Genomic DNA, 23,668 nt, shown 5'->3' on the forward strand with positions numbered 1-23,668 from the left:
TTTGAGCCTAATCCTCCAGAAAGAAGGTTTGATTATTGCTGACCAGCAAGCACGGGCAAGATGGGGAATCAAGTTTTGGGGGAGGGCAAAATAAAACAGAGAGATGGATTTTGTTTTGTTTTCTCACAGCTTGAAATGGTTTACTTTGTTAATGTATTAGTGTAATTTACATGATTTAACAGTAAATAATATTTTCATTTGTTCACTATAAATATTTCCTGCATGTGATTCAAAGTAAAGTTCAAGGTGAATGATGTTACGGCCACGCTGTGGTACCTTCCTGGTCCTGCCTATTGTTCACAGATAGAGTTGTTGACATAAAGAAGAGACTCTGTGTTTGTTCTGTTGATAAGCCTATTCAGAATGAAGTATATGGAAATATACTTGCTATTATGATGTGTGAATAGGCACATATCGTATTTTCATGCCATTTATTCAAACAGAAGGTTGCATTAACGGTATGAAGAAAAAAAAAGCTTTAATACCTCAGCCCAGAACTGCTGAAATAGCACATGATGAGCAGCCCCAGATATGAGATGGAGTTTAATACAGTGAAACAGAGGTGCAGTATACTACAGTGGGAGAGAGTATTGCTCACTACAACTCCATTGTCGTTATTTTCATACCAAAATAGATTCAAATTTGATTTCTTTTTAGGAAACTTGTTTAGAATTACTCAATAATGATGTGTACAGTATGTGTAAGTCTAGACCGTATTGAGCTATTAAAGCATTTTTGTTCAGTGATAGCCCCATCAGCAGAATAGCAGGTGTGTCTCAATCAGGCGTGTCTCATTTTAATGTCATTTGGCAGTCAGACTTAGTCAGCAGTAAAATACAGATGAGCTTTAATTACTCTACAACTCTGTAATTTTTGGTGATTTTCGGGATTTTTGCTGCCAACATTTGTGTTGTGTTTTTTTGTGTGTGTGTATTTGAGCTGTATTGAGTAGGCGAGACCGGGGCTTGTTGTCACAAAGATTATATCAAAGTAACTAAGTAAAAACCCTTGTAACTTACATTTTTTTCATTATTTTACTTTTTATATATTTTATATTATTCTGTTTTGCATGAAGTGTCCTACACAGTAGATTCTGATCCCAGTTTAGCCTTTCCCACTCTGGTAGGAACACGAGTCCTAAATCTAAGAAAAAATGTGAGGACACCTTAGAGATCTCATTAGCAGTCTGTCTTAAGTCACAAAAAAAACCTTTCGAACACCCTTGAAAAATGCAGAACACATGCATCTATTTCCAATGAATCCTTTAAAACCCCAACAGCAAAACCAGTACCCTGGTACCCAAAACAGCTCGGCCCACATTACCAAAACAGCAATCTACCGTAATGTGTTGTGTGCAGGCATGTTTTATAGATCTTTTATGGTGCAGGTTTCTGATACCTTTACACTTACTGTTCTGCACCCAGGTTTCAGTAGTGGACGTGCCAGGCGGAGGCCGCCGTGCTGAGCGCAGGATGGGGCTGAACCAAGCTCAAGATGTGGCCGTGTGCTGGTGGCCGCTTTGTCACGAGGACGTTAGACCTTGGTCTCCCATTCCTAGTGCGGTGGACAGAGCCAACCTGGTGCTGCTTGCTTGCTCAGATACTCCTGGGCTTACGGTAAACTGGTAAACACACGCACTTCAGGGCTGGCCTTGCGCTTCTTTCCACGCTGTTTCTTGGGTAAATTAGGTGAGAGAGGGCATGATACAGAGAAAACGAGAAGTGTTGTGGACAAAAACAAACTTGAAGGTCAATTAATAACCAAGCATTGACCTTCTAAATAATAGATGTTGTTTTAATAATGCCCTCGCAATGCTCTGCTGCTCAAGGCTTTAGAAAGACTCTTTGCCTTTTTTGGTCACGTCTTTTTGTACCATTTTACCTTTCTCTTCTCTTCTGCCACGCTTTACCAGTCACCATTGTGTTTTTGTTAATGAGCTGCTGTTACGTGCAGACTGTTCACTTGAATTTGTTCTATATGTGAACAGATGACCTTTGACCTTTCTACTCCCTCTCTGTATAGACCACTTCGCAAGATGTAAACACTGGTCCAGAAGCACTTCTGGTTTAATTTTTTTAATTTTACATATATAATTACACCTTAAAGATATGCATTTAACACTTTGATTAGGTTATACATGTTCTGTTGGTTGTATTTTATTCTAACATCTGTGCAATGTTAAAAATACTGAAACAGGACCAGTGTTGAACTGGCGTTGGACCAGCGTTTTTTACGTTTTCTGAAGTGGTCTGTAGCTTACTATAGTTGGTCTTCTGGTCTCCAGTAAACTTGCAGTTTTTCGGCAGCAAGATAAATGTATAATGGGTTTGTTTCTTGATTCCAGAAATATTTAGGTTAGCTGGGATTTGTAATCTGAACTGTAATCTGGGAGCTTTCATATATGGAGATTTCTTGTACCATCACAAGCAGGTCTATGTTCACATTTTTCAGGTTTCTTCAATCTACCCTTGAAAACGTCTTGGTTTCGGATGTAACCTCAGTTCCCTGATGGAGGGAACGAGATGTTGTGTCGAGCCGACAGATGGGGTTCGTCCCTGAGAACCAATCGCTTCCGACTTCTTAGAAAAGGCCAATGAAATTGGCGAATGAAATTTGCATGTCGGACTCCGCCCTCGGATATCCGGGTATAAAAGGGAGACGGCGTGCCTAGGGATGGGCACGAGTACTCGATTACTCGAGTACTCGAACGCGACAGCGACGATCGATAGTGAAAACGATGATCGATTGGGGGTTTAAATACAGTTTTTAATTATTTTCTTTCTTTCTGATTGGTTATGCTGGCATTTCGGGTTGTGCCCAGAAATTTGATTGTTGCGTTGCGAGAGATTACGGTCCAGAATCAAGTCCGGAGCACAGAAGGGCATATTGAAAGCGCACAGCGATGCTTGGTTTCACTTTGATAAACCTGACGAAAATACAGTCTAGTGCAAAATGTACGGCACCAAGCAGCATACAAAACATACAAATCTACTACAAGTTTGATCCGTTATCATCTTACACTCTGTCTAACGTTACACCGCACGCGAGCGGCGCGATGCAACATGGCGAAAGCAAAAAGAAACTGGACGTTTGTTGCGTCTCTTTGCGCTGCATCCAGTGTGCACAGAATTTCTGTTTGTTGTATTCGCGCCGCTCGCGGGCAGGGCGAGCGTTTTCAATCCATTCCCATGGAAGCTGAGCTCGCGTTGCGCTCGCGGAGCAAAGCGAGTATTCCTCTTCTCCGCGAGTGCCACGTGAACGTGCGCTGAAGTTCATAAGAAATTGAATGGATTAAAAATGCTCACCCTGCTCCGCACCAGTATATTTGGAGACAAAATGTCAGATGAGACCACTACTATCAGACAGACTTGTCAGACGAGCATAAGAGACTTTACCGTCAGACACTGACAGACAGAAATGTGACAGGGCAGAGATGACGTTTCATCTCACGCTGATATTTCTTTTAAATGTTTACTTTGTTTTCAAAAACATTGATTGTTAGATTATTAAAAATTCACTGTGTCGATTTAATTATTTACTCAATCTTATAGTTTTATTAACATAAATTTTCGTATCAGTGTTGTAATTAAAATATTTTCATTGTCACCATGGTATGGGGGACACGCCCCGCCCCCTCTAATGCCCCGCCCCCAATTAATCGAGTACTCGTTTTTCAAACCTGTCCAGTACTCGAAATGAAATATGATCAGAAATGCCCATCCCTAGGCATGCCTCATTCATTCACCTTTAGTTCTGAGGAGCCTGAGCACGTGTTGTGGCAAGAAGGACACAACGTCTCGTTCCCTCCATCAGGGTTACATCCGTAACCAAGACGTTCCCTTACCTGTCGGTCTCTCGACGTTGTGTCGAGCCGACAGATGGGGTTCCTATGGAAAACGCCACAACACTGTGCCCTGGTGGCCTGGGCGTGTCAGCCGTGAGCACTACCGCGAAATTGTAACCTACCAGTGGGTAGGTAGGGGGTCCCAGAGCTTTACTTGAAAGGTGGGAAGGCCCCTGCCTTCGGCCTCACAGGCGGCGACCTTGTTTCTCTAACAGCGAGAAGCAGCCTGGTACCGTAAGGCCACTGGGTAAGCGCTACTTCCTCAAGCAGGGGATGCGCTACAGAGACCACTTCCTACCGGAAGGAGGAGTTTAGTGGAGATACCAACATGGTCTCACCAATGGGGGAGAACTCATGGGAAGAATGTGCGGACTGAAGGAGTTAACCGCGAGGTGGAGGTCCACCTAGGGAAGGTCATGGGTTACCAAGGTGGGAACCAATCATGAGGATACATCAGACGGAACCGCCCTGCTAGGGGGTTACAACGTCCGGTAGCACTAGGTCAGGTTAGAGCTATGTTGTGGATAACTCAATTGGTACCCGGCCTAAGGGGCAGGGCTGCTCTGCCCAGCCCGCCCGCAGGAGGTGCTTGCTTAGTGATGGATGGAGTGCCTGTTCTTCACCCAGTGGGGGAAGAAGGGAGGCTAGTTTAGTACGCTGAACCCCTTAGGAGAAAGGGGGGAAGGTACTGTCATAGGTGTACACCCTACCGGCAGCCAGTCTTGCCTGATGCCTGCAAGTCTCGAGCTGATACCAGTTTTACGAGGAGGCTGTAGGACCTCGCGAAGGTGATGGGTGTAGCCCAACCCGCAGCTCTGCAGATGTCTGCCAGAGAGGCGCCTCGAGCCAGTGCCCACGAGGAGGCTGTACTCCGTGTGGAGAGAGCTCTCACCCAGTGGGCAAGGGCGATCTTAGGACAGGTACGCCGTAGTGACGGCGTCCATGATCCAGTGCGCCAATCTCTGTTTGAGACAGCCCTCCCTGCTGATCTCAAAAACAGACAAAGAGCTGCTCAGAGCTCCTGTGGCTCTGTGTGCGGTCCAAGCAGAGGCGCAATGCGCGTACTGGACACAACACGGATGGGGTTGGGTCTTCCTCCCCAGTGGGGAGCACCTGTAAGTTCACCACCTGGTGTAGGGGGAGTGGTGGGAACTTTGGGCACGTAGCCGGGCCGGGGTCTCAGGATAGCGTGAGAATCACCGTTCTAGGCAATCTGTGGACACGGAGAATGCTTTTAGGTCCGCTACCCTCTTGAGCACCATCCGGAGAGCCGTCTTCATCATGAGGTGAGAAAGAGTGGCATCTCCGAAGGGCTCCAGGACTGCATCAAAGTCGCAAGAGGGTACGGAGCGCGGGTGAGGCAGTGCCTTCCCGCACCCCTTAGAAACCAATTAATCAGGTTGTGCTGTCCTAGAGACTTACCAGCAACTGGGTCATGATGAGCGGCAATAGCGGCTACATACATGTTCAGTGTGGAAGGGGAGAGATTACTCTCGAGTCGCTGGAAGGACAGCACGTTCCCAAACGAGCAACTCCGCGGGTCTTCTCTTAGAGAAGAGCACCAGGATGAGAAGAGGCACCACTTACAGGCATATAGCCGCCTAGTGGCCAGGGCCCTAGCCTGTGTGAGTGATGGTCCTAACCGCCGCAGGGGGTAGGCCACTCAGGATCTCCTCATCTCGTCCAGGGGCCAGACATGGAGGTTCCAGAGGGTCTGGCCTGGGATGCCATAACGTTCCCTTCCCCTGGGAAAACAGGTCCTTCGTCAGGGGAATCGGCCGGGGGGAGCTGTCGTCAAGAGCATTAGCTCCGAGAACCAAGTCCGATTGGGCCAGTATGGCACAACTAGTACACTTGATGCTCCTCTTCCCTGACCTTGCACAGGGTCTGTGCAATGAGGCTCACTGGGGGGAAGGCGTACTTCCACTTGTCCCACGGCCAGCTGTGCGCTAGAGAATCCATGCCGAGGGGGGCCTCGGATGGGAGTACCCTAGCAGGCAATTGTTGGTGTACAGGGAGGCGAACAGCTCTACCTGAGCCCGCCCGAACTGTACCCAATGAGTTGGACTGAGCGGGGGTGGAGTCGCCACTCTCCGCGAGGCGTCAACTGACGAGAGAGCGCAGCGGCTGTCTGGTTCAGGTCTCCTGGGATATGTGTGGCTTGCAGGGATCTGCTCACCTGCGGACTCCACAGGAGGAGGCGTCGGGCAAGTCGTATTAGCTGCCGTGAGCAAAAGCCACCCTGGCGGTTGATATACGCTATGGCAGTTGTGCTGTCCGACCGGACCAGCACGTGCTTGTCCTGCATGAGAGGTTGTACAACTCTAGGCAGTTGATATGCCTGCACAGGCGGGGGCCCGTCCATCGCCCTGACACTGCGTGCCCTTTGCACACGGCACCCCACCCCAACCCTGCAGGGAGGCGTCTGTCGTCACCATGAAGCGCCTCGTGACCTGCCCGAGAGGGACCCCCATCCATAGAAAGGTCATTGAAGACCAAGGAGTTAGGGTGCGTCGGCAGAGAGGCGTAATCACCATCCGCCTGCTGCCGGTGTGCCACGCTCTCCAGGGAACTCGACTCTGTAGCCAGTGTTGGAGCGGTCTCATGTGCATCAACCCGAGGGGTATCACCACCGACGAGGATGTCATGTGCCCAGGAGTCTCTGAATTTGTTTCAGGGGGACCGCTGACTGCTTGAAATATTCCAGGCAGTTCAACACTGACTGAGCGCTTCCTGTAGTCAGTTGCACTGTAATGGAGACAGAGTTGAGTTACATACCAAAAAAGAGGATGCTCTGCACAGGGGAGAGCTTGCTCTTTTCTTGGTTGACCTGTGGTCCCAATCGATCTAGGTGCCGAAGCACTAGGTGCCTGTGTGTACATAACAGATCTCGCGAGTGTGTCAAATGAGCCAGTCGTCGAGATAGTTTAGTACCCGCACACCTCTCTCCCCGAGTGGAGTGAGGGCGACTTCCACGATCTTCATGAAGACTCGTGGGGACAGGGACAGACCGAAAGGGAGAACTCTGTACTAATATGCCTGACCCTCGAAAGCGAACCGTAGGAACGGGCGATGACGAGGGAGAATCAAGACATGAGAGTAAGCGTCCTTCAGGTCGATTGACATGAATCCATCTTGACATCTGATAGATGCCAGGATGTGCTTCTGCGTGAGCATCCTGAATGGCAGCTTGAGTAGGTGCCTGTTCAGGGTATGCAGATCTAGCAGCCCCCGCTTTTTTGGGGACGATGAAGTACGGGCTGTAAAACCCATTGAACATCTCGGCTAGAGGGACGAGCACGATCACTTCCTCTCCAGAGGGGTGGCGACCTCGGCCCGAAGCACGGGAGCATCCTTGCCTCTGACTGAGGTTGAGAGGATGCCCCTAAACTTGGGTGGGCGTCTGGTGAGTTGGATCGAGTAGCCGAGACGGACCGTATCCCGTAGTCACCGTGACGGTTTGGGAAGCTCTTGTCAGGCTCCCAGGGACCGAGACAGGGAGGCTTAGGGGTACGTTCTGCTTCATCGACCTCCCGGGGGTGGTTCGATGGCTGGCCCCCGGAGAGGAGATCGGCTCTGCAGTTTTACCTGCCTGGCGATGATGTAGCACAACGCACCATCGAATGAGAGTGTTTAGGCTGATGATTATCCTCGACATTGGGTCTTGCCACAACATAGAGTTGCAAAACACCATCATGTAGAGGGTGAGAGAGGCTGTGATAATACCCAGACGATGATGTGGCACAACGCACCGTCGATTGAGAGTGCTTAGGCTGCTGATTATCCTCGACATTGGGTCTCGCCGTGACGCAACGTCGAGTTGCCGAACACCGTCGTGTAGAGGGTGAGAGCGGCTATGAGAGAGACGGTGCACGGGATCTCGACGGCCAGAGGGCGGTCGAGTCGCGGCTGGGGAGGATATACTTGATATCTTCTGTCTGCTCCTTTACTGTCGAGCTGGGGCTTGACCGTATCACCAAACAGCCCCCCCCCTTGCGAGATGGGTGTGTCGAGAAAGCGGACTTTCTCGGCATTACTCATCTGTGCAAGGTTCAGCCAGAGGTGTCTCTCCTGGACCACAAGTGTGGACATCGCCTGACCCAGGGCCCGCGCGGTCACCTTGGTCGCCCGTAGAGCGAGGTCGGTGATGGCGCGGAGTTCCTGCATAAGAGCTGGGTCGGTCTTACCCTCATGGAGCTATCTCAGCGCATTGGCCTGATGGACCTGCAGGATGGCCATAGCGTGGAGAGAGGGGACAGCTTGGCCCGCAGCAGAGTAAGCTCTTGACACCTCAGATGCCAAAAAGCCTACGTGTTTTGGACGGGAGTCTAGGTCGAGCCCCTGGGGGACATCGACGTATACTCTAGCTGACCCACCATCGAGGAAAGAAAAGGCAATGGAACTAGTTGACGTGTACGTGCCGAAGGGGGGCGTTCCAGGTCGTACTAAGTTCCTCATGCACTTCCAGGGGAACACGGCACTGGGGGCGAGTGCGGCTTGGAGCTGCTCTCAAGCCCGAGGTCCCGTGTATCCAGCCGCGAACGTTTGAGAGGCAGTGCGGTGCACCTCAACCCAATGCCGGCGGCCCGGGAAAGCATGGCTGACATTTCGACGTCCGCTTCTTCCTGAGCTCGACCCCCCGAGGGAGGGAGCTTCAAGGAATCATCGGAGTCTGATGCCAGTAAGTCACCCTCCGATGCTGCAACAGCTCATCATCACGTACCGTTTCCGATACATGGTTGAGGAACAAGACGGTGGGACCATCTCATGGGGAACGGTCAGACGAGCGAGACGAGGTGCGCGACGGTCCGCGAGCCAGTGGCTGAAGGATTAACGCTCACATTGACGCAACGTCTGAATCGTCAACCGCCCGCAGTGCAGGCAGGACGTATCCACAACATCTGCCCCAGCGTACTGGAAGCAGACATCGTGTCCGTCCCCCTCCTCGATGAGTGTGTTGCACCCACGAGAACAGCGGGACATGCCAAGCTGGAGAAATTTGCTCTTTTAGAGAAAAAACTCAAACACTTCTGGAACCGGCGAGACGCCCAGGGGAAGTCGCTGAAGGAAGGGACAATCCGCTGCACCACGTCGTAGAAAGGCTCCGAAGAACAAAAGGTGAATGAATGAGGCACGCCGTCTCCCTTTTATACCCGGATATCCGGGGGCGGAGTCCGGCATGCAAATTTCATCCGCCAATTTCATTGGCCTTTTCTAAGAAGTCGGAAGCAATTGGTTCTCAGGGACGAACCCCATCTGTCGGCTCGAACAGCAAATAAGTTGAAAATCTTTTTTAGTTGTTGTTAAAGGTTGCATTCAGGCACAGAGTTTGATGATAAAAAAATTGAGAAATTCTCAGAAGTTCTTAATTTCTCCATCTCTGCGTGCTTTCGCTTTCCTGCCTCTCAGCAGCAGTTTAATGGCAATGATTCAAAAATCAGTAAGCGATGCTTAATCTCCAACGTTGCACTTTGGTTTTAAACATATGTAAAGTCTTCGCTCGTGAGGCAGGGGATGAGAGACCCGAGCGAACGGAGCAGCGTTTCCAATTGCAAACGAAAACAAACAAGGGTGGAAAATGCAAAATAAAAAAATTAAGGGGGGAGGGCCACGTGGAACGACATTGGATGCTCTGGTTGGAAACAAACCCTGGATGTATCCGAGGCCTTCACCTATTTATGCTCGCTCTCTCTCCCTCTCCTCCTCTCTCTCTCTCTCTCTCTCCGTCTCACTTCTCCTCTCTCTCTTTCTCTCTCTTCCCTCTGTCTCTCTCCTCTCTCTCTCTCTCTCTCTCTCTCTCTCTCTCTCTCTCTCTCTCTCTCTGTCTCATTTTTCTACGGTTAAAAAACATTAAAGTGTCTCTCGCCTTCATCGTTTCTAATTAAAGTGTTTGTTGTCATTTTCAGATCCGTGGTGTGAAATCAAGCTAGCAGTTTATGTAAGACGCGAGCGGTGAATCAAAGGGTTCGCTCGGCGCACAGACACACACTTCAATCAATTCTGCCTCATATATGTTCCCTTTGTTAAGTTAGCTATCTGCATGCTAAACCCATTTTCTGCTTAGTCTTCAGCATTTAAAAAGTGCGCTTTCTTTCCCTATGTGGTCTTAATTCTTACCCCTCGCAGATAAGCGCTGCCAAGAGACACGCCGCCAAAACACTCACACACACTTATTTATGCAAACGTTTAACATTTTTAATCAATTCCCCTGTTCCTGGAATTTAATGATTTGTAATAAAAATCATTTTTATTTATACACTTATTTTGCATTTTGAGGTGGTGGCGGTTGTTGTGTTTTGACATGTATTTATATATTTATTTTTAATAGTTGTTTTGCATATTGGGTCAGTTGTTGTATTTTCTGTAAGCACTAGATGTTGTTGAATATCCTGTTATCTCTCTCGAAACACTTCTCTTTTCATTCGTTTGATCTGCATATTTACTAGACGCCCGTACTCGGTTTATGAATCGCCACATTAACTGTGTCTAAACTATATGCATATCATTTTTGCTCTTACTGAGTGAAATGATGGTGTTTAAATTAATTTAAACTAGTACTCTGGATCATAAAAAGTTTAAAAAGAAGTCACATTTGGAACAAGAAGGCTTTTTGTAAGGAAATATAAAGGAAACTGAAGGGCACATTGTGAATTGATTTTTGTTGCCTCGGAAGAGTTGTTGATATGTAAATCTTTAATAAAGTAATAAATAATGATTTTATGATTTCATTTTTATTCTCTTTTTACTTGCAGGTGAAACTATGAGCTTTGTAATCTGTAAAATTTGCAATCAAACTTTTGTGGATACTAAAACATTAGAATTTTTTTAGTATTTGAAACATAAGTAATTGTATGCAAAATTACTCACTTTTGTTTTGACTAAAACGGGTCAGACAAACATACTTTGCACCCTGTCAGTGGCCCTTGTATTTAGGTTGATTCAGGGTACAGTATTTTTTGTGTTGTAGAAGTGTAATTATTTGATGTCTTTCAAATACCTCTTCTACAATTCGTACCACTTTGAATGTGAATTTCTATATATGTCATTTTTGTGTGGATATCTGGTATGATTCTGGTTCATGTTATATAAAGAGAACCGGTCCAGGTGGATTTTGATTTCCCGGGTTAAATTCTTTGGCATGTGCAGGTGCATCAGAGCGAATGCTTCTGTGTTGATTTCATGCCACAGCGGCCCGACAAGCATCTGAGCGGCACACACACTCGCACACACCAGACGACCAGAGACTCAGCAGCAAGAACTTTCCTAGATTGCCTTCATCATCATCTCTCTCTCCCTTTCTTTCTTTCTTTCTTTCTTTCTTTCTTTCTTTCTTTCTTTCTTTCTTTCTTTCTTTCTTTCTTTCTTTCTTTCTTTCTTTCTTTCTTTCTTTCTTTCTCTCACACCGTTTCTTTCTCTCTCACACACACACACACTGTTTGCTCTCTGAGCTGGAAAATTGGCTCAAAGCGCTCTACTGCTGTGAACAAGGCCTGCTGCTCAGCTGGACCTCTCTGGGTTTATCTTTCAAGCTGCAAAAGAAAGTCCAGAGAGGAGAAGAAAAGAAAGAATAGTTTTGACCAGTGACTGAAACCAATAACTAACAGAGACTCACTTACCACTGTTCTCTGTCTTTCTCTCTTTCTCGCTCTCCTTTGCACCCCCCACACCTCCCCGAGATGCCGTTTGTCTTTGTGAAATTGAATCTGTCATTGTTTCAACAGCAGCTGTGGGATTTGCCATGTTTGTGTGTGTGAATGCAGGTCTTAAGGAGGATCACTCTGTGAAGATGTTAAAACCTTTGTGACGGGCGGGAGAAAGACACTCAAAATGTCCCCCAGTGCCGAGGCAAACACACGGCCTCTCCACCAGCTCTCCTTTATTTCTTCACCTTTTTGCTTTTGTTTAGTGTTACCGTGGTAAAGAGCTTAGTGTTTACTCTCTATGGCTATCCCTAACTACTAAACCGGATAAACAAGTGTGAGGATTGTGTCATTTCTTGGTAGTTCCTGATGGTCTGTTTCGTGATTTTACACACACAATAAAGCACGGCATTGTTCGGGTGTGATAGCGTTTAAGGGTGTGTATTATTATCCGGAAGAGTATGTGCTTAAAGGCTTATTTTACCCCAAAATAGAAATTCTGTAATCATTTTTCATCCTTTATTGTTTCGAACCCATCTGTCTCCTGTGGAAAATGAGAAGAAATTGTAAAGCATCTTGAAGCTGAAGTGAATAACAGGCTCAAACATTATGCCTGAACAATAAGAATTTTCAGTGCGCTGTCCCTTTAAGAGTCACCTAGCGCCACCTAGCAGTTCTGAGCGGCTATTAGTATTCAATTAGCATCAACCCTGTGAGTTGACCATCTTAAAATGGCCCGGGAAAGGTGTTAACCTAGCCCTATTTTGGTTTTGTAGCGCCAATGGGGTCAGCGTGCATGGTACATTAAAATAGTTTTAGTCTAAGCAGTAGTTGGGCGTTGGTCTTTTGCTAGCATGGTCAGTGGGGTGTTGGTTCTGAGCCCGGGCCCAGCTGTGGACAGGCCCAGAATGGGGGTCTCTGTGGCTGGGGCAGGTGTGTCTCAGCGGGGCCTGCCTCTGTGGAGATCTGGCACTCTTCCGGATCTTCCCTCTGTGCTGTCAGCACAACTCCTCCCGCCCCTCTCGCTAAACCCCTCTCACCCCCTGGGGTGCAGCGGGAGTCGGCCCAGGGGGGATTACAGCTCAAAAAATCACAAAAACTCATCCCCTGCTTCCATAGAAACCATCGGCAACACGCTTAACTCGGTCTCCTACTCTGGCGTGCGCACGCCACAGTTCTGTGCCAGCCCATCTCTCTCTTTCTGTCTTTCTGACTCTAAACCTCACCATCTGCACCACAAACACACGTACTACAGGTAAACTCGAACTTCCTGCGTGCTGCTGTCTGATAGGACACTTTTTAAGCTTTTTCTGGGCCCGTTTTGAGGGTAAATCAGCGAACAAATTTGCTCAACATTTGTGTCGGGCTGTGATTTCTACTGTCTCAGGGCTGGAGTAAGTTTTGTTTGTGATGAGGAACTCTGCTGAATATTCACTTTAGTTCTAAAACTGTCGAGCGTCTGCACTACCTGTTCGTCTTTCTCTGTCGTGCATTTCTTCATTTCTTTTTTGAAGGTGAATAGTTCCCCTAAACAGAAAACTCACCCTCATGTATTGTGAAGCTTATGTAAATGATAACAGAATTTGGTGACAGAATCCCTTATTTCAGTGCCAGGACATGGCCGTCAACACATTAGGCCGTGCTTCTCATACAGTCGATACAAGTTTGAATCTGGCTCATGATATTACCTGAACACCTTATTTTCAGTTACATTTACATTTATGCATTTGGCAGATGCTTTTATCGAAAGCGACTTACATTAAATTATACTATTTGTTTCTCACTATGTGCAATCCCTGGGATCGAACCCATGACTTTGACGTTGCTAGCGCCATGCTTTAGCCACTGAGCCACAGGAAAGCAATTCTCTCACTGCTATATAATTTATTATAAAATATTGATATGAATTTATGTGAAAATTAATTAAATATAGAATAAATTGTTATGTTTAACCAAACATAGATTGGAAGTTAACTCCGGGCCAGCGCATACGTCCGATGAAACGTCTATTCTTGGAGTCATTTAATGAAATTATTTCCTGTAATCGTACAGTTCACAGTTCAAAATGGGTAAAGTGTGTGTGTCAATGTATCTGTTTGTCTGCAGCTTTTAATTCTGGCCTTCCTATTTTTCTTTGTTCTCTCCGTGTAGGTCTTGAGCTCTATCCGAACTGACAGAAACCCAATAGACTGCAGATTCAGCCTAACTCAACCCTACCAAATCCTCACTGTGGAACTGCACCACGAGGCCAATCACTCAGCGTCTGAGCTGCACGAGGAGGCCCAACCACTTGATGTTCATACCTGTGTCTATGAATGTGCTCGTGGGCATCTCCAGCATTTGTCCAGCACACCTGTACCCCTCACTTCCAAACCCATAACCTGTCATTATGACCCATTAGAGCGCTGGGTTCTCCTGGGGCTTCAGGACTGCTCTGTGGTTCTTTTTGACAGACAGACAGGCCTCTCCCAGTTGGCCACCTGCTCCATGATGCCTTCTCTGCTAGCATGGCACCCTTCAGGAGGTTTGCTGATGGTGGGCGGAGGTCAAGGGGAGCTCCAGTGCTTCGACATGGGGCTGTCACCTCTCCCTTTGCAGAAAGCGAGTGAGGAACCGGCCCCTGATTCTCTAGGCCCCAGTCTTCAGCTGTCCCGCAACATGAAGATCTCTAGTGGTCTGGAGGGTATCCGATGGGCCTGCTGTCCGGTATCGCAGGGAAATGAGGGTCTGGAAACCCATGATATACTTCTGCTTTGGTTTCATGGAGGGCCGCTTGCTACTCTGAGGCTAAGACTTGGTCAGTGGAACCTGTGTGTGTGTGTAGTCTGTCTGTGTGTGTATGTTTGTTTATATGTGTGTCTGTCCTGGTAAACCCTGCAGTTTGGGGACCAAATATGACCCTTGACCACAAAACCAGTCGTAAGTAGCAAGGGTGTATTTGTAGCAGTAGCCAACAATTCATTAAAAAATTATCGTTTTTTCTTTTATGGCAAAATCATTAGGATATTAAAGGGGTCATATGGCGCGAATACGTGTTTTACTGTGTCTTTCGTCTGTTATAAGTTGTCCATGCATGTATTAGAAACGTAAAATTAAAAAATTTTAGTGTCGAAACAAAACATGCATTCTATCTAAAAGCGAATGCTCACCCAGACCTGCCTGAAACGCCTCGTGTAACAGTGTTGGGTGTAACTAGTTACTAAGTAATTAGTTACTGTAATTCAATTACTTTTCCTTGAAAAAGTAAAGTAAGGGATTACTCTTAATTTTTCTGTAATTTAATTACAGTTACTTTTGATGTAATTAAACTAAATACTTTGTGTAATATATGTGTGTGCAATAGTGGAATTGACATCAAAATTCAAAGTCTAACTTTAAAATCCGTGCTTTAATATATAATTCTCACATTTGTAATACTTTGGTCAGTTAATAAGAGTACTTTATGTAGTTTAATATTATTTATTTGAAAGAATTAAAAGAGCCGTTTCATGCCTATCCTTGAATCACTTAACTAATCAAGGTTGATATAGGATATAGAAAGTAATTAGTAACTAAATACTTTTTGGAGAGAGTAATTTGTACAGTAATCTAATAACACTATTGAATATGTAATTAGTAACTAGTAATTAATTACATTTTCAGAGTAACTTACCCAACACTAACACTGTAACCACACCCCCACAAATCTATGTCAGTTCGTGGTATGATTTGACTAAGACCGCCCAAATGTATACGCAAGTAAGGTGGGAGTACCTGTAAGTACAATTGCTTTGGAACCTGATGTTTCAAATATGGTAAGAGGCGTTACATTTCCGTCACACGCTTGCAGTATTCGACCAATCACTACACACAGGTTAACTGGCCAATCATAGCACACCTCGCTTTTCAGAGCGATGAACTTTGTAAAAAATCTTTGCGTTTCAGAGAGGCGGGGCAAAGAGGAGATGCAACATGCACGGTATGTGGAAAATACAGCTAAAGATCATGTTCCATGAAGCAGTTTTGTTGATTTCCAACCGTAAATATATCATAACTTTATTTTTGTGGATGCAGCAAAACTGCGAACAAATATGACCAGAAACACACCTACATACTTATACCTGCTTCGCTTTCAGGTTCATCTACTCTCCACAATGTCATTACAGCGGTGAGCCAATAGAGAGCGTTAAAACAAACAAAAGTGCCTCTGATGGACAACTTTAAAGGCGATTTTCTCATTTTGATTTTTGCACCCACAGATTCCAGATTTTCAAATAGTTGTTTCTCGGCCAAATATTGTCCTATCCTAACAAACCATACATCAATGGAAAGGTTATTTATTCAGATTTCAGATGATGTATAAATCTTATGACTGGTTTTGTGGTCCAGGGTCACAAATGTCAAAGACAATACTGGTCATTTTTTACCTTATGGGGTCATTTTTTGGTCCCTATGAGGAAAACAGCTTATAAATCTAAAACTAAATGATGTTTAAATCAACACACAAAATGTAAAAATGCAGAAAGGTTTGTGTGAAGGTTAGGTTTAGGGGTAGGGTCAGGGGATATAATGCTGTATATACTGTAGTTTGTACATTGTAAAAATCTATATAAATTTCTTTGTTCCGATGAACAAACAGTTCTTGCTTACCATTGACTACCATAGTAGGGTTAGGGTTATCAGAACAAAGAAATTGATACAGATTTGGAACAACTCGAGTGTGAGTAAATGATGACAGAATTTCAAATATTAGGTGAACTGTCCCTTTAAAATAGATGGCACAAACCTTAAAGAGTAAATATTTTGTGGTTTTTAAGGTCGTACTTTGGTTTATGGAGTGTCCAACAACACGTTTTCGTACATACACGGTGTAAAAACACTTTCATTTTCTAATAATATGCAGTTATTATTACCATACTTCTTGACTGACTCTCAAATGATTCGTTCGGCGATTCATCTGTCTAATCCCCTCCTTTCGGTCAGCCTACTCTGATCTGATTGGTTAGATGGTCTAGTCTGCTGTGATTGGTCTACGGCATGCAGTGTCGCAAATGGAACGTAGGCAGGCATTACACGGAGTGAAGCAAATCCGACCCGGAATTGAAATTCGAACGACCACTTTCGGTTTTACAACTTGGTGACTGCTTTCTATTTACACACAGCAACATTACACACTGCATGAAATGTAATTTTAAGGACATTGTAATAGTTACTCTTTAAAAACGTTGTTTGTAAGCTTTTCTTAAAAAAGCACTTTAGCACTTTTTTTGTTTCTAAAGCAGTACATTCACTCTGTCATAAATATAGCCAATCAGATTAAAGTTTGCTTTCACTCTGGCATAAATCTAGCCAATCAGATTAAAGCTTGCCAGATTGAGAAAGTTCTTGCTGTTTTTGTGTGTGCCATGCATCAGACGGACTGTGGGCATGCCATCTGAGCCTATAACTATACAGAAACCCAGAGTGAGACTTCTGGAGCTCCTGTTGGGTTCATTCTAGAATTTTAAAAGCACGCAGACATCTGAGGGAATGGCAGAGTCCAAGTCTTCTGAGGTCACTCAATACCCACCCTAGGGCTGCCCCCTCCAGGTGCATTTTGGGATGCATTTCTCCGATAAATCATTTACAGTGACTTGCTGTACCTCAGGGCACCAGATAAAGTTTGCCAATCAAAACCTGCCCAAAGTTTTATTTTGACTTTGGAACTGAACTGTACGTGACTCCCAGCGACTGTGCTGCTGTTGTTAACGGAAACACCAGCAAGAGAAAGAGTACTAGAGAGAGGTAGAAAATAGAAGAGAGAGAGAAACAGACAACAGTTCCCTTTCCTCTGATCTTGTGCCAAGGTTTTGATGAAGAAAGCAAACGCGCATCCTTTCCAACTGATAATTCTGAGTGACGAGTGAGCAGCTCTTGTTTGCCTGTTTATTTGTTTGCAACCGTGTTTGTTTGTTGGACTTGTCTTGCTCACGCGCACATATTTATTGACTTATTTCACTAGAACTGCTACATGACGAAGCGAAGCGGACGCACCGAGGATGAAAGAGCTGGCAGAGCTCCAGACTTCCCAAGGAAGCGGCTCTGTCTTTTAGCTCTCTCTTCTCTTTCGCTCACCCGCCCTTCTTTTTTTCCTCTCCTCTCAGAGTTATCTCATCTGGGCACGCGTGCGGCGCAGGAGAGCTGCTGTACGGAGAGGATACAGGGGGCAGCTGGCCGGCACGCTCTGAGAAAGTGGAAAAAAGAGTGAGAGAGAAACAAAATTAATTTAAAGGCAATTAGAAACAGGAGAGAAGTTGCGCAGCATTTCAGTTTGCAGTCTTTTGGTTGCATCACATAAGGGTGCCCTGTTTGTTTTGGTCGCGTCAGATCAAGTCAATATCTAATAACATAAAATAATAATGAAATCAAAACTGGGGAAACATTAGGGGAGTTATTATTCTTGATAAATATTGATTTGATATTTCAGACAATAATTATTTTTTTCTATTACATCCTGGAAATTAAATGATCTCCATTAAAAATTGTATCTGTGTAATTGTATGTGTCATCATAGTTTGAAAAAATATTTGTTGTCTTATTTCTTTTAGTGTATATTATTGTGTCAGAAACAGTATAACCACGTCATGAAGTGTGTGTTTTTGTGTTTGTGTGAAAGAAGCACTGTGTGGTTTCTGTGGCTGTACTGAGGTCTGTTATTTCTCTCTGTACTCTGTTATTAGTCACATTAGTGGCTCTTCAGGGGTTTGCGGGAGGCGGCCTGTTAATTTCCCACATGCAGTTTTAATTGGACCCTCTCCAACCTCCCTTCCTAATTCAGTTACAAAAAACATGGTAGCCCTCGTGTCATTTTTCGCAAAATGGCGCCTTCTGTTCCCAGCATCCACAGGAGGTCATTTTTGTTTGAAAGTGGAGTTAGGTCAGGTTTTGTTAATAAGCACAATTTTGTAAAATTGTTCTTGTATTTTGTCATAATTTGTATTATATAATAAAATATCAGTATTGGATACTGCTGATGTATACTGAACATTCAGGTTGAGAAAGCTCAACTGTATGAACCTTGTGTGATAAAACTTGTGTGTGTTATGATAGTCTTGTATGTAAATGCATATATTTCAATCCAGTAGTGCATCCATTAGCTCAATGTCCATTCGCCTGCCCTCATTAAATCTCTCCAATTGATTGTGTGCTCTATAAAGCATGTTTTAAATCACCCACTGTTCTCTTAAAGTTCATTCTCTACACTAACTGACTGTTGACAGCAGTATCCACACCAACGAGTACGTTTAACCTGAATCGACTGAATTTGCTGTGTGTCACAGTTCACCGCACACACTCATTCACACCCCAAAACACACATACGCCTCTCGACAGTGCTACAGGGAAACGGCACAGACTAAAGATCGATCCAAATGTCAATGCCAATCTTACAGAGCGTCGCCTCTAAAGATCTCCCACCTCATACGATCCAGAGCTTTCACAATCTCTCTCTCTTTCTCTCTGTTATTCTTAATTGTGTTTTTTTTTATTGCTGCCGTTTTGGAATTTATATTTATAGTTTAGTGGAGGCAGGAGGAGAGATGTTGGTAAAGGTTGCAAGCTAGATTTAAACTTGCATTGACCATATGAGTACCACAGCTTAATGTGTCATAGGAGAGTACGTGTATTTCATGCAATTTTTACCTAGTATTACTGTATCAAGTATTGCCAAGTATGAAACTACTTAATAACTGCAAATCGAAATATAATTATGCACTGAACTTGCATGAGTCATGTTTCCCGCATTTTTTTTGTCTAGGTGTGTTTAATGGAGGTCAGCTAGGCCCAGGTGATCTGGTACAGCACCGTTTGCGCTGTGGAGAGGTAGACGCGGCGCTGGGAATTCTGGGTAATATGGACTGGGCCATGATGGGAGCTGAATGTTATCGGTCACTTATATCCATCACAGATCACCTGCTGAGGAAACTGCTGGACCACCAGACTGAAGGTAAAGACTGACTCCAGACCTGTAGGCTTTGATTTCTGAACAGAGACTAAGCCTAAATGTAACTAGTGACAGAGAAAGGTCAAAGTTCACAATACACTCTGCTTAGAATGATAGGCTCTTTGCTAATTGCATTGTGTAACAAAATATAATCATACTGGAATTAATTGGAAAAAAGGCACAAGTTTCTAACCAACATCTTTTACAAAAGGTTTGTTAGGTTTCAAATGCTCAAATAAAAGATATAGGCCCGGTTTCAGAGACGAGGCGTAAGGGTAGTCCCAGACTAAAATGAATGTGTGACCTGTCTTAACTCAATATAACTTGCCCAGAAATATCTTAAAATATATCAGTGCCATTGTTTTGTCTCAAGATGCACACCAGTATGTATTCTTCTAAGGCATTTTTATAAAAGCGACATAAATATCTTAATTCAACGTAGGCTTAGTCCTTGCTTAAGCTAAGCCGTGTCTGTGAAACCGGGCCATAATGTTTAAAATAGACTCAGAGTAGTATGAGACATAGTATAATGACGTTATTTTTGGTAAAACATTATGGAAAATATCTACAATTTTGTGAACTACACTTGAGAGTGTTTAAAAAAGACACTGAAAAGTTATTTCTGAGAAAAGCTATAGTCTTATTTGTATATATGACACTTGCTTTGGATTTTTACATTTAATGCAATGACTTTCCAACATTTTAAAGGGTGTCCAAATACTTGTGAATGTAAGCTATTATATTTGATTCTGTTGTGTGTGTGTTCAGGCCAGTTAGAAGCAGCTCTGGGGATGTTTTATGCCCCATCGAGACCCCTGTCAAACACTGTCATACTGGAATACAGAGACCCCATAAGCAGATATGCAAGAAGGTTCTTCCATCATCTTCTCAGGTACACACTACATATACATTTATGTGCCCATGTTGTGAGCTTTTCACACCTTTAGTGTGTGTTGTGTGTGCGCGTGTGTGTGTGCGTGCGTGTGTGTGTGCGTGCGTGTGTGTGTGTGTGCGTGCGTGTGCGTGCGTGCGTGCGTGCGTGCGTGCGTGTGTGTGCGTGTGTGTGCGTGTGTGCGTGTGTGTGTGTGTTGTTAAAAGGATTGTTCACCCAAAAATTCTGTCAGGACACAAAAGAAGATATTTTGAAGAAAGTTAATAAGCCCCCATTCACTTCTATTGTATGGACACAAAACCAATGCAAAACCAATGCAAGTGAATGGGGGCCAGTTAACGACATTCTTCAAAATATCTTCCTTTGTGTTCTGCAGGAGAAAGAAAGTCATGCAGGTTTAAAATGACAAGAGGGTGAGTAAATGATGACAGAATTTTTATTTTTGGGTGAACTTTCACTTTAATAGAAAAGATTTTATGTGTTTTTTCACATTTACACAGGTTGTGTAATCTCTGTGGTGTCAAAAGTGTTTTCTCTATTTCAGACATCAACGGTTTGAAAAAGCCTTCCTGCTGGCTGTGGATATCGGAGCCAGGGATCTGTTTATGGTGAGGACACATGGGCCTAAACACCAATATATGAATGTCATTTTATTAGATGACAACATAAAAATGGGGGAAAAGCAGTTTTGAAAAAGAAAAAAACATGTTTTTGGTATCATTATTATTAACAGACACAGACACATAGAAGTTTGACATTGGTTTTTCAAATAAATGTTGAACTATATCTGTGGTTCCTTTTCTACCTGTCAACTTCAAACACACACAAAAAATGTGACCAGTAGGTAAAAAGTAAATGCAAAAAATAATAATAATTGATTCTGAAAAACGATCTAGTATCATTCTTCGTTTCATTTGGGGCAGCTGTAAGTTTGAATATAATGAACCAAAGTTGTAGAAAAATATAATTTTGTACATTCAAAAAGGTGAAATTATTGAAACCTGACCATACAAACTGATTAAAGTTTGTAGTCACACTGATGATATAATGATATGATTAATTTAATAAAGTCTTTATTGTTACATAAGGTACCATAACCATTTTGTTCCTTTGAACAAATTTTAATTTTAATGATTAATGCCAAATTAACATAAATGTAATTTTGTGACTGGTAAAAATGTACAATAGTCATAGTTTTACAAAAAAAGTCATGACATTGTTTATGATAATAGTGCAGTTATGGGAGGATTATACGGGCAGGTGCAGTTCAGGGTTTGAGGCCCCTGGCCATGTCACTTCCCCTCTTTCCTTCATAACACCAATCCCCGAGAGTTCAGAGAGCAACAGTTGCTAAGAGAGGGAGGCGGAGGCTGGGGAGACGAGCGAGGGACTCCGTCATTCATAGCTCTCGTGGCGAGTACACTATCTTTTCTCTGGCTCCTTTAAACGGTCCTGTGTGTCTGACCCCTTTTCTAGGCCTCTTCTCTCCATGCCCGAGTGACACCTTCCCTATTAGCGTTCACACCGGTCGCTGTCTCTCTCTCTCTCCTTTTTCATGCAGTTTCTCTCTCTCTCCCTCCTTCTTTCACGCCGATCGCACTCGTTCCAATTCATTCCCCACTAAGTGCTGCTGCTGAGGGCCCCAATTGAAAAGGTGGAGCTCAAGCCACACAGCCTGAAAGGGCAGAGAAGAGAGGGAGGGAGGGAGAGAGAGAGAGAGAGAGAGAGCAAAGGAAACCTGGATCTGTTATTCTTGGGACATGTACGGGGAAAAAGTGAAAAAGGCAGAAAGGACATGGAAAAAAAGAGGACGAAGTGGCAAATTATGAATGGCCCCATGAATATCAGTCGTTCTGAAAGAGAGTGTGAGCGAGAGAAAGAGAGAGTTCACTAAAGGCAGTGCCGTTTCACCCCATGGTTTTGGCTCCTGGCTAATTAGCCGCAGAAGTTAAATTAAACCACCCACCGGAGAGAGGGAGAGAAAGAAAGAAAGGAGAAAGGCAGAGAACAAGCGGGGGTCCTTGCTCCATCTGATCTGGTCCCCTCCGTGTCACAGAGGTCAGCTGAAACAAAACGGACGGATCCCCATGTAAGAGCCCCCAGTATGAGCCAGACTCGAGTCTCATTGTCTCCAAATCAACAATAGAGCACCAAAAGAATTTCTCTTTCTTTTCTTTTGTAAGAAGGCTTTTGTGGAGTGAAGCACTTTGGTGTTGGAAGAAATTGGAGGGGTTGGAGTCACAGAAAGGGGTAGAGAGGAAGGGAGGGAGGCGGCGTGGGCTCCATGCTTGCTGGAGTGTTTTGCATAATTGTAACATTCTATAGTTGTAATTATCCTGTGATGTGAACCCCGATAATGTCCGTGAACAATTAATTTCGCAGTTTTTCAGTGACTTTGCCTTTTTATGTGACTCTGTTCTTTTTTTGATCTGATGACTAATTAATTACGTCTTATTACGTGGCTCCCTGAATTACTTGATTGTGATTGGTTAGTTAAATAATTTGGTCATCATAGTTTTGTATAATCATATTTGACAGTTGTCTTGTGTCTCGTATCACTTTCTTTTAACTCTAGAAATATGTCATGCTCATTTATCTTTACATATTGCCGTAAAGGAATAGATCACCCAAAAATGAAAATTCTGTCATCATTTACTCATAGTCTTATCATTTCAAACCCGTGTAGCTTTCTTTATTTCGCAGAACACAAAAGAAGATTTTTTTTATTTTGAAGAATTGAAGAAGTCCATTGACTTTTTGTGTCTATACAATAGAAGGTAATGGGTACATGGGAACATTCTTCAAAATATCTTCGTTTTTGCTCTGCAGAAGAAAGAAAGTTTGAAATGTCATCCCTATATATATATATATACAGTATATATACAAATGACTATCCCTATATTAGTTTGTAAGTAGAGACTGATAATGAATTTATACATCTGTTAACACACCCTCCTCAAACATCCACATAGATTACAGGTGTAATCCACAATAATTATTGTGGTGTCTGGATGTAGGAATGCCAAAGTTTTTTCCCCAAATTCTGCATGCAATGATTTTCTCTCTTTCACTCTATATCTCTGCTCCACTGGTCCATGTAAATTTGAAACTTTTCTGTGCCGTCAAATGAATATCAAACATGATCACCGGACCAGCTGTTTATTCTCTGTCCATATGCCTCTCCAGTCAGAAATAACACAAAAAGGCTGTTTATCTGCATTTGAGCCCATAAAGCACTTAAATAAATAAGATTAGAGTAGATTGTGTGTCCCCTGTAAGCTGTGCTGAATAAGAGCTATAATATCTGATTTATGTACAGAATTATTGTTATC

The 23,668-nt window shown here is 44.0% G+C and overlaps 1 protein-coding gene across 1 annotated transcript in view; it reads left to right on the forward strand.

Moving 5' to 3' along the window:
* The window catches only part of wdpcp (WD repeat containing planar cell polarity effector), a 64,694-nt gene that overhangs the window by 30,205 nt on the left and 10,821 nt on the right, over nt 1-23,668 (forward strand). Inside the window, exons 9-13 of the mRNA XM_057344454.1 lie at nt 1,425-1,616; nt 13,636-14,281; nt 19,259-19,447; nt 20,213-20,336; nt 20,881-20,944. Of these exons, the coding sequence (XP_057200437.1) occupies nt 1,425-1,616; nt 13,636-14,281; nt 19,259-19,447; nt 20,213-20,336; nt 20,881-20,944 (1,215 nt within the window). The remainder of the gene's footprint in view (nt 1-1,424; nt 1,617-13,635; nt 14,282-19,258; nt 19,448-20,212; nt 20,337-20,880; nt 20,945-23,668) is intronic.

This window comes from Triplophysa rosa, linkage group LG10 (genome assembly GCF_024868665.1).
Source record: "Triplophysa rosa linkage group LG10, Trosa_1v2, whole genome shotgun sequence".
Classification (NCBI taxonomy): Eukaryota; Metazoa; Chordata; class Actinopteri; order Cypriniformes; family Nemacheilidae; genus Triplophysa; species Triplophysa rosa.